The sequence below is a fragment of the Pterocles gutturalis genome, unplaced genomic scaffold (genome assembly GCF_000699245.1).
Source record: "Pterocles gutturalis isolate BGI_N339 unplaced genomic scaffold, ASM69924v1 scaffold35736, whole genome shotgun sequence".
In the NCBI taxonomy this organism is placed as follows: Eukaryota; Metazoa; Chordata; class Aves; order Pterocliformes; family Pteroclidae; genus Pterocles; species Pterocles gutturalis.
In genome coordinates this window covers 6543-20387 of record NW_010101651.1, presented here as the reverse complement: position 1 = coordinate 20387, position 13845 = coordinate 6543, and the positions used below count along the sequence as shown (strand labels likewise).

The 13845-nt window shown below is 40.8% G+C and overlaps 1 protein-coding gene across 1 annotated transcript; it reads left to right on the top strand.

Moving 5' to 3' along the window:
* Positions 1–9298: 9298 nt before the first annotated feature.
* On the top strand, positions 9299–11422 carry TRH (thyrotropin-releasing hormone). Its single transcript, XM_010084118.1, has 2 exons — positions 9299–9653; positions 10836–11422. The coding sequence occupies exons 1-2, from the start codon at positions 9299–9301 to the stop codon at positions 11420–11422; spliced, it is 942 nt and encodes a 313-aa protein (XP_010082420.1).
* Positions 11423–13845: the final 2423 nt, after the last annotated feature.

The following is a 13845-nucleotide window of genomic DNA, read 5'->3' as shown; positions in this document are numbered from 1 at the left end:
GCTCTGCTTCCACTCTCACACCCATAAAGAGGGGACAGTTGTCACACATACCTGGCACCTTGAGGCTGCCGCTGTTACATATATTATCAGATCTTCAAAAGACAAAAGTGCCCAAGACAATGACTGCTTCAGCAAGCCTGGCTACTTCATTTGTGTCTAAATGGGAAAGATAAACTTTTGAAAATTTCATCACATAACTGTCAGTTCATGGTCATTAATTTGTTTTTAATTCTTTTATGTTGTCAATTTGCCAGACAGTTGAGAACTCCAAACACCAGGATTTAGTGGTAACAAAACTGTTGTAGTCTTGCAGACTGCTAAATTATTATGCTAGGAAAGTCCAAACAGTAGCACCACGTAATCAGGATTCTGAAGCAGAAGTCCAAATAAGCCATGATTTATTGTGTAATCAGATACTGCTCTACCTCATAAGGTCCCCAAACTCTCTACTACTATACATCACTGACCTTGTAATTAAGCGGTCTGCAGCTACCAGAGGCTAAAAGGATTTCATAACCTTACAATTTAAGTCCACTATAGAATAAGCACATTGCACCTGGCTTGACTGGCAAAACAGGCTTCTTTATGCAAGCCAGGAAAAGGACTTGCTAACTCCGAGCCAGTTTTACTGGTAGTTCAGAGCTCCCCTGTAACTCCTGCTGTACCAGCTCTTGCTGGGATGGAGCTAACACAAGTACTAAGCAGTCCGCCGTGCCCGAGTGCTCAGAAGGCACCAGCTGCAAGACTCTCTTCTCTTGATCTGATGTCATTTTACATATATCCTGTATGAAACTCCCTCTGTAAGACCAAGTTACAGTCTACTATTTCTGGGGTAACAGCAGTTGACAGGTTCTACCCCTCAACAAGATGGATGTTAAGTTTTGCTTCTGGAAGGCAAAATCCACATTGTCTGTCATCAACACTGGGGGTCTAGCAGTTTAAGTGGAGAATTTCACTTTTTCTTGGGACTCCTGCACACAATTTTTTTCCTAAGTTAGGCACCCATCTCACACTACAGACAGAAAACAGAAATGCAAAATGCCTTTAAGCAGCTCTCTGCAAGATCATCCCTGTTCTTAAATCTACACAAGGTCTTATACCAGTCTTTACCCAGGAGCCTTAGACAACATTTTTATTATTGGAAAATCTGGCAGACCCTGAACCTGTCATGATGTGCTCATAGGCAGAAATAATGAGGGATGTACAGAACTCTTTATTCTACAGAATTCTCTAAACATCTCATGCTGGGCTAGATCAGAGTTACTCCTGTGGGTCAGAGAGGTGACAAAGACACACCTAAATAAGGCCAGGGCAGTGTGCTGGTTTAAAGTCTCCAGATTCTTTTCACAGGAGCATGTTAAAGAGCAGCTGAACCATCACTGATGGAAGCAAACTTCAGCTAGAGATATGAAATACTATAACCCAGTTCCAGCTGAACTGGGTAACACACTCGCAGGTGTGGGTATCATTAACTTACTATCCATTTAGCAGTGTTTTTCAGTTTCCCATTACAGGCTGTATTGACCAGTGCTATGTACCTTCAAGTAAAGAAAACTGCTACGGCCCTTCTTTCCTCCTATGCAAATGTCTGTTTATACAACTACTTTGCTCAGTACCTGGTCCCATACAGAATGGAAAGTGATTCTAATGAAGATGGAGTTACTGTTTTCCAATAAAAGCACAAGTAGTTGTAAAACATCAGTAAGATTCACTCTGATGTTGGCTTAGGGATAATTTGTTATTCAAATGACAAAGGTACTATGTTTATAAAGTACAGTTAGTGATCAATGGCACTACCTCTTTATCAGGCAGTCCTTGGCATTTCCATAATTTCTCCATGCAATAAGACTTGAGCTTTGCTTACTCAACATGAGCAGCGGAGGCTCAGAAATAGTCACAAATTATTGCTGAGATCTTCCAGAAAGTATTTTAAAAACAGTCTATCAGCTTCTTGTTCTTGATGAGCCATTTCAAATGTCAAAATGTTGGGTCATATTTTTGAGTAATTGCTACAAAAATGTAATGTTATGAAATTTTTAACTCTGCGTCTTCCACGATGGCCTCTGAATCAGAATCATGGAAATGCAGGTCTAAAAAGGACTTCTTTTTTTTTTTTTAGTTTTTCTAGTTGCTTTACTTTTTTAATAGTTTCTATATCTATAAGCATTTTCTAGGTGACCTATAGATCATCAGAGAGCAAATTTAACAAAAGGATTGCTTTTAGTAATGACCTTTTACTCATCCCATTGAAGTCATTCCAAACCCTGCATTGTCTCATAGCACAAACGGAAAATCACTGGTGCCTTATATCTATCCCTGCATTCAAGGATCTGAAGACCATCACCAGCCATTCCAGCAGTGCATCTAGAGTTCCTTCATACCACTTAGGTGCCAACGTACACCACTTCAAATCTGACTGCAGCTATAGACAAGGAAAGAAATACATCTGGAGAAAACTAACTGTTAAAATCATCAGTGGTTTGTAGAAAGAACCCTGTGAAATTGCTCATTTAACAGGATGTTACATTGTTATTTATGGGCTAAGAAAAGGGTTAAAATCACAAAGAGTTACACCAAATACAGTCCAATCAAACAAGTTTTCCATTTACTATTTTCTTCACTTAAATTTGCACACCAGGCCCACTGGGCTCGGTGAATTCTACTTGCTTCCTAAAAAAAAAACCAACCCAACTATTAACAATGCTTTTGACTTCTCTTGTCACTGAGACTTCTAAAGCATGTCACAAGCATCAGAAGTCACTGTATTGTATCACTATTGCTTATTTGTGGACAGGGAACACAAAACTCATGTATCTAAGGATCTACCTAATTTCAGTTACGATCTATGAAAAGTCTCACTCTGATTTTAACTACAGTTGGATTTCTGCCTTAATGCACCACTAGGAGTCACAGAGCAATTCAATGGGAGAGACAGAAATAGAGTACAGCTGACCCAATTCCCAGAGTCCATTCGAACCAAATGACCATGTGGCCCCCAGCTTGGTGCTTATAAAAACACACCAGCTGCTGTAGTTTGCCTCTGCAAACCATTCTCTAACTGCTTTTAAATGTATCTTCGTTCATATTCAGGCTCAGCTGAAAAGGCCCAGAGGGAAGGGAGTGACAGAAGAGTTGAGAAGCATATAGACTTTGTGCCTCACAGCCTTCTCAGCAGAAGCAGTTATCAAATGACTCAAGGAACTTTTACTCCCGTGCTACATGTTCATTCACTCAGCTTCCCTCAGGATGCACAGAGCGTGCCAGCTGGGCACATGTGAAGAGAAAGCCACAAGAAGTTCACAGAAGCCATTTCCAAAAGCCAATACTACTCCTGGTCTCAGCATACACCTCGCCAGTCATGTACACGCCTTTATTGTCCCATAAAGCCTGACATCCAATATTTGGCCTATAAGAACAGCTTTAATTATAATCTCTGCCCCCACGTGGCAGCTGAATAGCCACTGATCCTCACTTCATGCTGTTTGCTTGTAAACAAACCCATTAAGCACCAGTGGAGAAATCTGTTGTTATTACAATGACTATGAAAGTTATAAAGATGCAAATTACATAAAGGTCTTTGTCATTATGTAGCTGGTAGTACAATGTGATAATCATCTTACTTGAACAACTGGTTGTAGGGATCTTCTTCCTCCGCCCGCAAGTCTCTTGGTTGTGCATCAAGCTTCATCTAAATGACTGTGAATGATGGGCAGGGGAACAGTTCTAAACTGAAGAGTCTATGAACTTCCCTCATATTAACCAGGTAATTCACTCAACCCTTCAAAGAAGGGACTTGCTGACCTGTTGTGCTCTATGCAATATGCACATCTCAGCACTGTATTAGAGCTCTGGTGGCTTCTCTGGTTAGCCGAGCACGAGCTGTAGCGTTTCCCAGTTGATTTCTAGCCACTAATCCACACCTTTGACACAGTGAAAGCTTGGATTTTAAGTAACAGCTTCCAGTTTCACTGGTGCCATTAGTGAAGGGTGCAAGTGATAGAAATAAAAAGCCCCTAACTGTTCTCTTTGCCACGTGCTTTGCTGACACAGTGGGACTAACGGACAGTACCAGAAACTGTAAACTGTATCACCACTATTTTCTAAGACCTTCCCATAAATGGTCCATACTGGAATTGGAGAGCAAAAACTCCAGTTGTCTTCATCCAGCTTTCTTATATACCTGTCCTTACAAGGGGGAAGAAATCCTTGCCAGGACAAAATGTCTTCTTTCTTCCAAGTCCTTGTGAAACACTGCAGCAAAGCTTACAAATCAACCATAACCTAGCCCTGATTAGCTTGATGATGGTCTACAGCTAACAAAAGTCTTGAAATATCATATTTATGCCCAGCACAACTGACATGATTACTCCATCCTCTCACTTGCTCAATCATTTCATACACCTGCAAGTGCATATTCATGTGTATGGTAGATGTAGGTTTAGGTAGGTGTATGGATATATACATATGTAGGTGCCTATGTAGGAGTCTGTACACACACCCGCACTTCATTCTAACTCTCTTGGGATGTACAGTTTCAGTTTACTTCTGTGTATTACTTACCATAACAGGATTCTGATCTTCACCGTGGCGGTGCTACAGGACTCTCAAAAACCTGTAGCCTAAAAGATAAAATGACTAATTTTACTGCAGGAAGAATTACACATGGTGAGCAAATTTAAGCCCTCACAAAATGAGCAGTCCAAGTAACTTACTAACTACTAAGAACAACACAGCGACTAGAAAAAAAGTCAGGAACAGTTCATTAGTAAAAACCACACACATAATGTATATGCATACTCACACAGAAACAATAGAAGGGAAGGGAACAATACTTGAACTGTTATCTGTTTCAACCAGATCAGCTGATATGACTGGTACCTGAAATTAACTTTGTTTGTAACACCAGATCCCCATTCAAAATTCCTCCCTACCTCTGATTCTAGGTTGCACACCGTTAAGAATAGCTGCTCTTGGGTGTTGCGTATAGTACGCACAAATGCAGCTGCCTTGCTGATGTGGTCCTGCCACTGGCCCCATTTCTCTTTATTATCTGACCAACATAGACAACTTGGAGGCAAATCACATTTGCACTGCATCCTTAAAGCAAGGCTTGAGGTCACTTTACTGAATAATTTCTACAAATGGACAGCTGTCTTTTACAGCAACTAAAAGCAACAATAAGAAATAAAATAATTTCATTTTAAAAGCTGCTACAGAAATATCTGAATTTCAAGAGGAAGATGTTCTACAGTCAGCCACAATGGCCAGTTCTAGGACTTTTCATTCTGCTTTTACTCCATCTTCTTATTTGTGTTCCCACTGCAGTCTCTGATCTCTAGCCATGGGGTATGCATAATGTATATTAAGCCTTCAGGAGCTTCTGAGCCTTGTGTCTTTGACATCTGAACAAGTAGGGACCAGCAGGTGGGATTTTCAAATATGCTCTGTGCTACTGCTCCCAGTGAACTTGACAGGAGAACTAGCTGCAAGCTGAGGACTGGTGACTTTAAAATCCAAACCAGCATTTTCAAACACTGTGGGCCAAACACTAAACCTCTCATCAACTCTTCTCTCACTCACAAATTTGCTCCCTTTCGCACCCAATTATGGTTTCTCTATCATAATCAGGATGTGTTAGCAGCAAGTGTAAAGGAACAGCATAGAGGAAATAAATTAGCACCTTACTTCTTTAATTGCTATGGGAAGCGGTGACCTCCTGTTTACAGACCTCCAACTGACTTTGCAAGTTATTTGAGTTGACAGTGTGAATCAGACTTACTTCTTAAAAGGAAGCTGGATGTCCACCATTTCTATCGTACCAAATCAAATTTCTTTGAACCTCTTCTTGCTACATCATGCAACTCACTCCAGCTTAAAAACAGTATTTTGGCAAGGTATACGGAGCTGTAAATTTGCTTTGTCCAATGACTAATTCCCTGTTGGAAGTGAACAAGAATCTCTTGAGTGCTGTCATTAGCAGCTGTGGAAAAACAGCAGGCTGGGCAGCTGGGTTTTCTTGGTGCCTGGAGGCACAGGGTCTTGCTTGTTGCATTAAGTGACAAAATTTGGTTTGAAAGATCCTGGACTGTGTCTGAAACAAGAGACAATGATACTCTTTCTGAAGATGGCCACTTTCTTCCCAAATCACAGGGTTCTCTTGACTAGAAAACTATAGAAATGATCCTGCATAAACACTGCAGAGATAATTACAAAATAAAGAAACATTACAGTGAATCCATTGAGATCTTTAATTCCAAACTGCCACCATGCCAGAAGGAACAAACTGTGAGTCAGACTGACTCTTAAGTATACAATTAAGCCTGTCAAGTTCTGACTCCATAATATGCTGTTTAATATTGAAAAGTCTGTCAGTAAACCAATACGTGGGATTAATGTCATAATACTTTGGGTTTGCTTCCTCATGAAACTACAAAACAATTTAGCTGATACAAGCAACATGTTATTTATACCCCTTTTGTCAACAGTTTTAATGCTATGTGGGATACTCTCCCTTCCTTCTAATAGAATAGCCTTCCCTGGCATTTATGGATTTAAATTGGTGAGGGGAGCTGTGTGCATCCCATGTGGAATTTACTCAGTAATTCTATTAAGAGCCTCCCTGCACAGAAATTAATGTTCTCATCTCATTCAATACTCATCCTATTCATTATTTAAAACAGAAGACCTAATCTCTCCCTATAATAAGTTTCCTCAAAGGATTTTCTATTAGTTTCAAGGAATTCAAAAGATTAAGCTTCAACACTTCTGTGTTTCCAAAACTATAAAACTCTGGGGCTCACAGCTAGAGCAAAAGGCTTTGCCATGGCTGGAATTTTGGAGGAGGATGTCAACTGAAAGTTATTGAACCTTCAAAAGAGGCCCTTCACTTTTGTTCCTGACTGTTTTCAGGTCACACTTCAGGTGACATTCAGCATTAGCCAGCAGAGCTTCTAATGATCTCAGGAGATTCTCTAGGCCAGTTCATTCACCGGGCTTTAACCAGCAGCTACCCCCAAAGGGCCTCAGAGCTCCTATCAGCAGCAAGTATTTCCCACCCCAGGTGCTTGCACATCACCCCTTTTTAGTTTTATATGGTATTTCCATCATCTGCTTGGACACAAAATGCCTGTTACCTCAAGGAAGTTTTACAGGCTACATGAGGATCCACATTACCTATAAGCATAGCTGATCCCCTTTTAAGTGCAGTGGTTTTAAAAGTATCCCCAAAATGCTTTCTGTCTTAGACTGTGGCACAGCACCCTGGAGAGCTGCTAAAATGCCAGGGTCCTACCCAGAAATGTGTTCTCAAGCCATGGTGACAAGTTGTTGGTTTCTGTTGCTACTTTCTGCTGAAGACAAAATTTAACTTAAACACTTAGATGGCAGTGATAAGAAGGACATACAAAAGTGGTTTTGTGTTCATGAAAATGGTAGGAAATGGGAAAGCAGACAAACATTGACTTCACTTGGTTGAAACTTTCCAACTGCTAACAATAAAAGAATCCTGAACTGCTTCAATACCACCAGCAATCTGTACTGCAGTTTTAGTCCTACAGATTGTCATCAGGATCACTTAGATTATCAAAGAATCACTAGCTCTTTATCTGTGCCCCCCGCATGATCTGTTTTAGTAATACAGTGTGGAAGAGTATCTTAAGTAGGCAGATGGGTTAAAGAGAGGGAGTCTTATTTCTAGTTGCAATAGCGTAATGCTTTCTGAAGCCTATAGCAGCAACAAGTATGGTATACATACCATATTCTAATGTACTGCTTATGGAAGCCTATGCTAAGAAAATACAGAATTGTGAGCCAAAAACTGCATAGTGTCATTCAGAATAAGAACCCATGGTATAAGCTTATTTAAATATAATCCATTACATTTGTTTCAGCTTTTCTTCCTTAGCTTAATAAATTACCTGCCTCTCTGCACTTACTCCACAGTGCTTGCTTAATAGAGAATACACAACCTTCTTTTTTTTTTTTAAGCAGAGAAAAACCTCCTTTTCTCTATGCTATGTTACATAAAATTCAACATAATCTCTTCAGAGAATGGAAAAATAGCAATTTCTGGCAGTCAACCATGGATATACAGAGGTCAGCAAATAGAAATCAGAGTTTTAAAATGCATTCAAAAATGCAGATTTCTGACACCAGGAAAAAAAAAGAAAACACATCACCTGAATTACCTCACAGCTATTTGCATAAAGGGTCCAGAGGCAGCACAGTATAAGTACGGAGACACAAGCCATCCAAAGAGGACTTAGCAACAGTTCTATTGGATACTGTGTGCGTCTGTTGCAGAAAAAGGGCAACTTTGAAGCTCAGATGTGCAAACAGCTTTAAAGGACTGAACAATCTCTTGGCAGAGGCATCAAGCAAAAATCTGAAACTACAAACCAGGTAATTTATCAAATAATTTCCTTTTTAGCTGATTCTAACTTTCCTTCTTAACATTAATCTGAGCCAAATAGCCTATGTGATATTCTTAGGGCTGTTATCCAAGGACTTCATCAGAAGTGATAGAAACCTGCCAATAAGAGAGGTAATACACTCGTTCTCTATCTTAAAAATTTGCAGAGCTTCATAAAATTGTGCATTTCTTTTATGTTCTGAAGATATAATTAAGCTAAATGACCGCTACACTAGTATTAAAGATGTATTCCATCTACTGAAGGAACTCTGCTTACTGGAAAATAAATCCATGAGAAGTGTGTTAGGAATTCCAGTGCTAGTTAGAAGAAATATAAAACCACTTGTTATCTGGGCAAGAGGTAATAGAGGATATGATTGTTATTAGTGTGTCTGTGAAAAAAATATGAGGTGCTTCCCCAATGCGAGAGATCTCCCTGACCAATGGAGCAGAGCTATCTTATTATACTGACAAATACACAGACACACAGCTACTTTAAATGTATAGAAATACACACTGAAATACTGATGGACTATTAAAGTTGGGCTTTAACTAAAGGTGGAATGAAAGTGCTGCAAATCCCAGTATTATTTTAAAAGGAACCTTTAGCAAAGGGAATTGCCTGGTGGAGATTTTTAGTGCAGCTATGTGTGTGTGCCTCATGTGGGGCAACAATAAACAGAGTTTAACAAGGAAATTATTTTTGCCTCTTGGCAGAAGGCAAAGCAAAATCACTGGCTTTCCGAACTATCTGTGCATCAGGAAGTTAGGTGTTTAAAATGTTCACATTAATTCTTCCAGAAAAATGAACAAGTGCCTGGTTTCAATTATGAAGAATTTACAGATTATTTGAAGACTATAAAATAAACTGAGAGGTTAGTAACAGAAATGAGGAAGGACCCTCATAAAAGTCTTCACTCCCCACAGCAGTGCCATATTTCTTATTCAGTGTCTGGAAATATTGCAATTATTGCTAGGTTTGTCTGCTCCACCCTCCTCCCCTGTTGTTCTCTCCCCCATGGAAGCTGCAGGAACCTTTGTCCCACAATGCCATCTATCCAGCTGCCACTGCTATTCCTCTGCCTGACCTTGGGTGGTGTTTGCCTCAACGAGGGGCAGCCCCTTCTAGATGGAAGTGTGAACATGGGAAGAAGTCCCCTGGATGACATCCTGCAGAGATCTGAAAGCCTCATTCTTCAGTCTGTCCTCAAGAAAGCTGAAAAGGAAGAGGAGATGAATAAAGGTATGTGTAACACTGGGGACTTCCACCTGGTGATGCTGGTGTAGTACTTGGCTGAGATCAAAGATACAGTGCATAGTTCCCAGGTTCTAATGTATATATTTATTACTCTAACTAAGGGGAGGGGAAGGATACGAGGTCTGCTGCAATACACTGTCACAGAGCTCTCAAAAGGCACTTTCGTCTCCAAGATCTCCCCACTTAGGCAATGCTGTACTGTCACTGAGCAGCTGCTGCATAGTAAGAAGCCTGTCACAGAAAACTTGCCTGTCTGGCAAGTACCTCCCTAGGGAAGTTCTAAGAGGACACGTGGAGGACATTCCCCAGCTGTGGACCCTGTACCTAATGTTAACTGGAGGTGGGAGTGCTGCCATTCACCTACTACCTCACCCCCCGGTTTCTGCATACCAACGAGGTGGGCTTCTCTGTGGCTGGGGGCTGGGAATGCAGAGGCTGCTCTAGTGTCTGCTGCCTCCCAGCTTGCAGATGCATTGATTACTCTCACTAGTCACCGCAGTGGCAGCAAGTCAGATGCAGGGATGGCAAGGAGCAGCACATAGGTGCCTGCCCCCAACAAGGAGCACAAAGCCCAGGTAGAGTGGAAAGAGGAGCTGGCCCCAAGTGCCCATACAAAGAGCCTTCCTCCCTCTTCACGTGAATGCGGAGCTGGTCATGTCCATCCAAGACCTGAAATATTACAAAGATCTTACTAAGAGATACTAATAGAGTTATGATCGGTAGCTTTCAAATGTCCACATCCCAGCTTCTACCTGAGTCTCAGTCCTATCCTTTCCTACTCTCATGCCCATTTCCAGCTCTTGCCCATACCCAGCTTCTGCAGATTATTTCTTCCAGCTGCTTGGCATCTTTTACTCACCTCCCTTTACCTGAATCTGACACATTTACCTGAATCAACACATTAGGCTTTGTCATTGCATGTCTTCCCATTTGGCTGCAGCTAGTTCTTAATGTATCAATCCATCCTTGCTAAAAATATTTCAGAACTGTTTTGACAGATGCCATCCAGAGTGATCAAATTCAAGACCATACAGTTAACTGTGCAATTAAATAGGCATAATGAGCAACAGATTATGATCCTGAACCACAGAACTCCACAAATTCCCATTTCAACTTCCTTAGTGAGGATGATGGGGGCTCATTAACATTATTCTTTTCCTTGGACAGAATCAAATGCCCCTCTGCCAGAATGGCTTTCCAAAAGACAACAGCCTGGGAAAAAGTACCTAAGCGATCTGGAGAAGAGGCAGCATCCTGGAAAAAGAGATGTTGAGGAAGACACATCTTACGGAGACATGCAGAAGAGGCAGCATCCAGGGAAAAGAGAGATAGAACATGACCTTGATGGCTATCTGGAGCTGAAAAAGAGACAGCATCCTGGCAGAAGGTCATTGTGGGATCAGTATGCTGACACCCCTAGTGCACAGCTACCCTACTTCAGTGAGTTATCCAAAAGACAGCATCCGGGCAGAAGGTATCTGATGGACAAGCACCAGCATCCTAGCAAAAGAGGCTGGAATGATGAGGTAGACCTAAATGACCAACATGGTGAAAAACACCACCACCCTGGAAAAAAGCACTGGAATTCTGACAGCCCAGATGATGCAGGCCCCTGCAACTTTCAGGAGTCCTTTGCCTGTAACAAAGGCAGCTTGTTGCTTGATTTAATAGAAAATGTTAGCAAAGACAGGGTAGAAAAAAAACGTCAGCATCCAGGAAAGAGATCAGCATGGGAGACTGAAACAGAAGAATGAGAAAATTTTTGTGTATCATTTGCATTTGGTGAAGTCAATTGCCAGATCACTAAAAAAATTCTGTTTATTCCCTTTTGGCTTCTTGCTGCTGACCTCTGCACTCATCTTGCAGTGCGTTAATGTTCCCGTTTAAGTTAGTGGCTTTGTCACACACCTAAAGTAAAGGAACTAAAGGACCCAGCTGAATGGGACAGGCAAGTAATGAGAGTCAATTCCCCCACCTCAGGAAGTTAAGAATGCTATTTCCTTATGGGCCCAGACCCCAGAATAAACCCCACTATATGTGTCCAATTTTCTGTTCCCAAATGACTAAAACAGGCTCTTAAATATCTGTTCTGATGCTACCAAAGTGGAATCATTATATGGTTTCCTCTCACATCAGTGAAATCAGTAAATAGAGAGGGAGAAGAAAGAACAATATATGCCAATTATTTCAAAATTAGATTGAATAGGTTTTCAGTTCTAAATGATACACTAATGAGACCTGAACCCCTGCGCACTACAACCTGTCCAGACAGTGAGCATTAAACAGAGAGCGATAGGAACTGTTCTAACTGGAACAGATTAGATGACTGACTTCGTAGTTTTGACTTGGAACTGGCACATTAAAACCCTTCTCATCTAAGAGGCTACACAGTGCAAAGGGTTAATGCATCCCAGAGCATCTCAACCGCAAGTTGTGAACCTGACTGCGTGCACCCCATACGAGAACTCCCACCCTGGTGTGTCCACATTTCAGTCATGCCACTTGAAATCATGCCTTCTCCTCAGACATTTAAAAACGAAACAAGCAGACATCCTTTTCTTCCAATAAGAATTTCTGATTACTCCTCTCTCAAAGGAATGCTTTTACTTCCCACGGTCAGACTCCCAAAAGTGGTTATGTGATATAAATGATTCAATAAACATCAGCAGTCAACTCTGGGCGTCCTTATTGGTTGTGCAAACATACTGTAATAGAATGAAAAACATAAAACCCACTCAAGATAAAAAAAAATAAATAACACCAAAGGGTATTTTTCTAGGCACAACCTTCTTGCATGCTGGGGGTTAGCACACATTTATACATAAAACTGTTTTGCTACTGAAGTGGAAGGATGATTTGCATATACATTCCCTTTTTAAGTCTTCTACCTGTATGACACACAAAATTATGCATCTGGGCTAAACTCACAGCAACTTTGTCAGCTGGTTCACAGGAAAGTCTGATTTCCTGTTCACAGATCTAAACAATAGATTTACTGATTTTTGCAATTAACGCAGTTATTGAGTACATTAAGTTATTCACATCATTTCTTATATGTGAACGAAAAATGAGCACGTTTTCTGGACATTCATCCTTCTCAATACCACCAAGACACTTAAGTGCCTTGAGTGTTCCTTTTACATACGGTTGTTTCCCCGCTTGCTGCCTCAGAGCACTTCCTCGGTTATAGAAGTTAGTTTTGCCATATGGTTTAGTTACCCTGAAGAAGAATAATTAATCATCGCAGTGAAGTTAGATGCTCCCAGGCTGATCAACATTTAACATGGTCTATCAAACAATTTCTAACTTTGGAGATAATATGCTGTTTAATGTGTGTGACACTGGCAGACCTCTGCCATGAGCAGGTGTTTTCTAATTAACAGGTGCTGAAGACATGCTCAGAGGGGGTAGTTGGGAACATTCCATACACTTCAAATTCCTTCGGCACACTTTCTGTATACGATGCCTTTTAAAAACAGGAAAGAAAAAAATTATCAAGTGGGTAAGCATGGGCAAAAGTGGGTAAACATGGGCAACAGCAAAAGTGCATCACAGCTCTGCAAGACAAGGATACTGCTGTGGCTGCTGCAGGAAAGCCAAGGTGGGGAAGGGGAAAAGCCCAAGGTCAAAGTTTTTAATATGCAGCTACAAACAGCTGGCTCGAGCTATTAGGTTACTGCCTATAAAATCTACCTTTTTGAGTAAATCTCAGATGTACTTTATTATCAATAAACTGGTCACTTACTACAGAGGAAAGAGCATGCTTTCCTCTCAGTGTGGCCAGTGAAAAGCCACAGAAGATGGATTTTACATAAGTCTATTTTTTCCATCTTCTGTATTTTAGGTTCTGAGTGCTCCAGCATTTTCAGAGATGCCAAGTTCTGCCAGGGGCTAGTCATCTGTTTAAATGCAAGGCTACTGTATTTTTTTAAGGAATTATTTCTATTGGTTTTGAGTTGTTTTGTTTTGCTGGGTTTTTTGGTGGTTGTTTTTTTTTTTTTAAAGCCAAGCCTGAGCTGACAGCACTTTATAGTAAATCAGATTTATCGTGTCATTATTATCATGCCTGCAGTTTTAAAAATTTCCCTCAGTTTGGAGCTGCTGAAAATGCATTTGCCTGGCTGGGAGAGGCACAATGTAAGCAGATACTGGGAGAGCTATGACCCATTTCAATTAC

Excerpts from the sequence above, each read along its gene's own strand:
- TRH (XM_010084118.1), top strand. The coding sequence starts at position 9,299 with ATGAGGAAGGACCCTCATAAAAGTCTTCACTCCCCACAGCAGTGCCAT. Across the intron at positions 9,654-10,835 it reads GGAAGAGGAGATGAATAAAG|AATCAAATGCCCCTCTGCCA; the intron begins GTATGTGTAACA and ends TTCCTTGGACAG.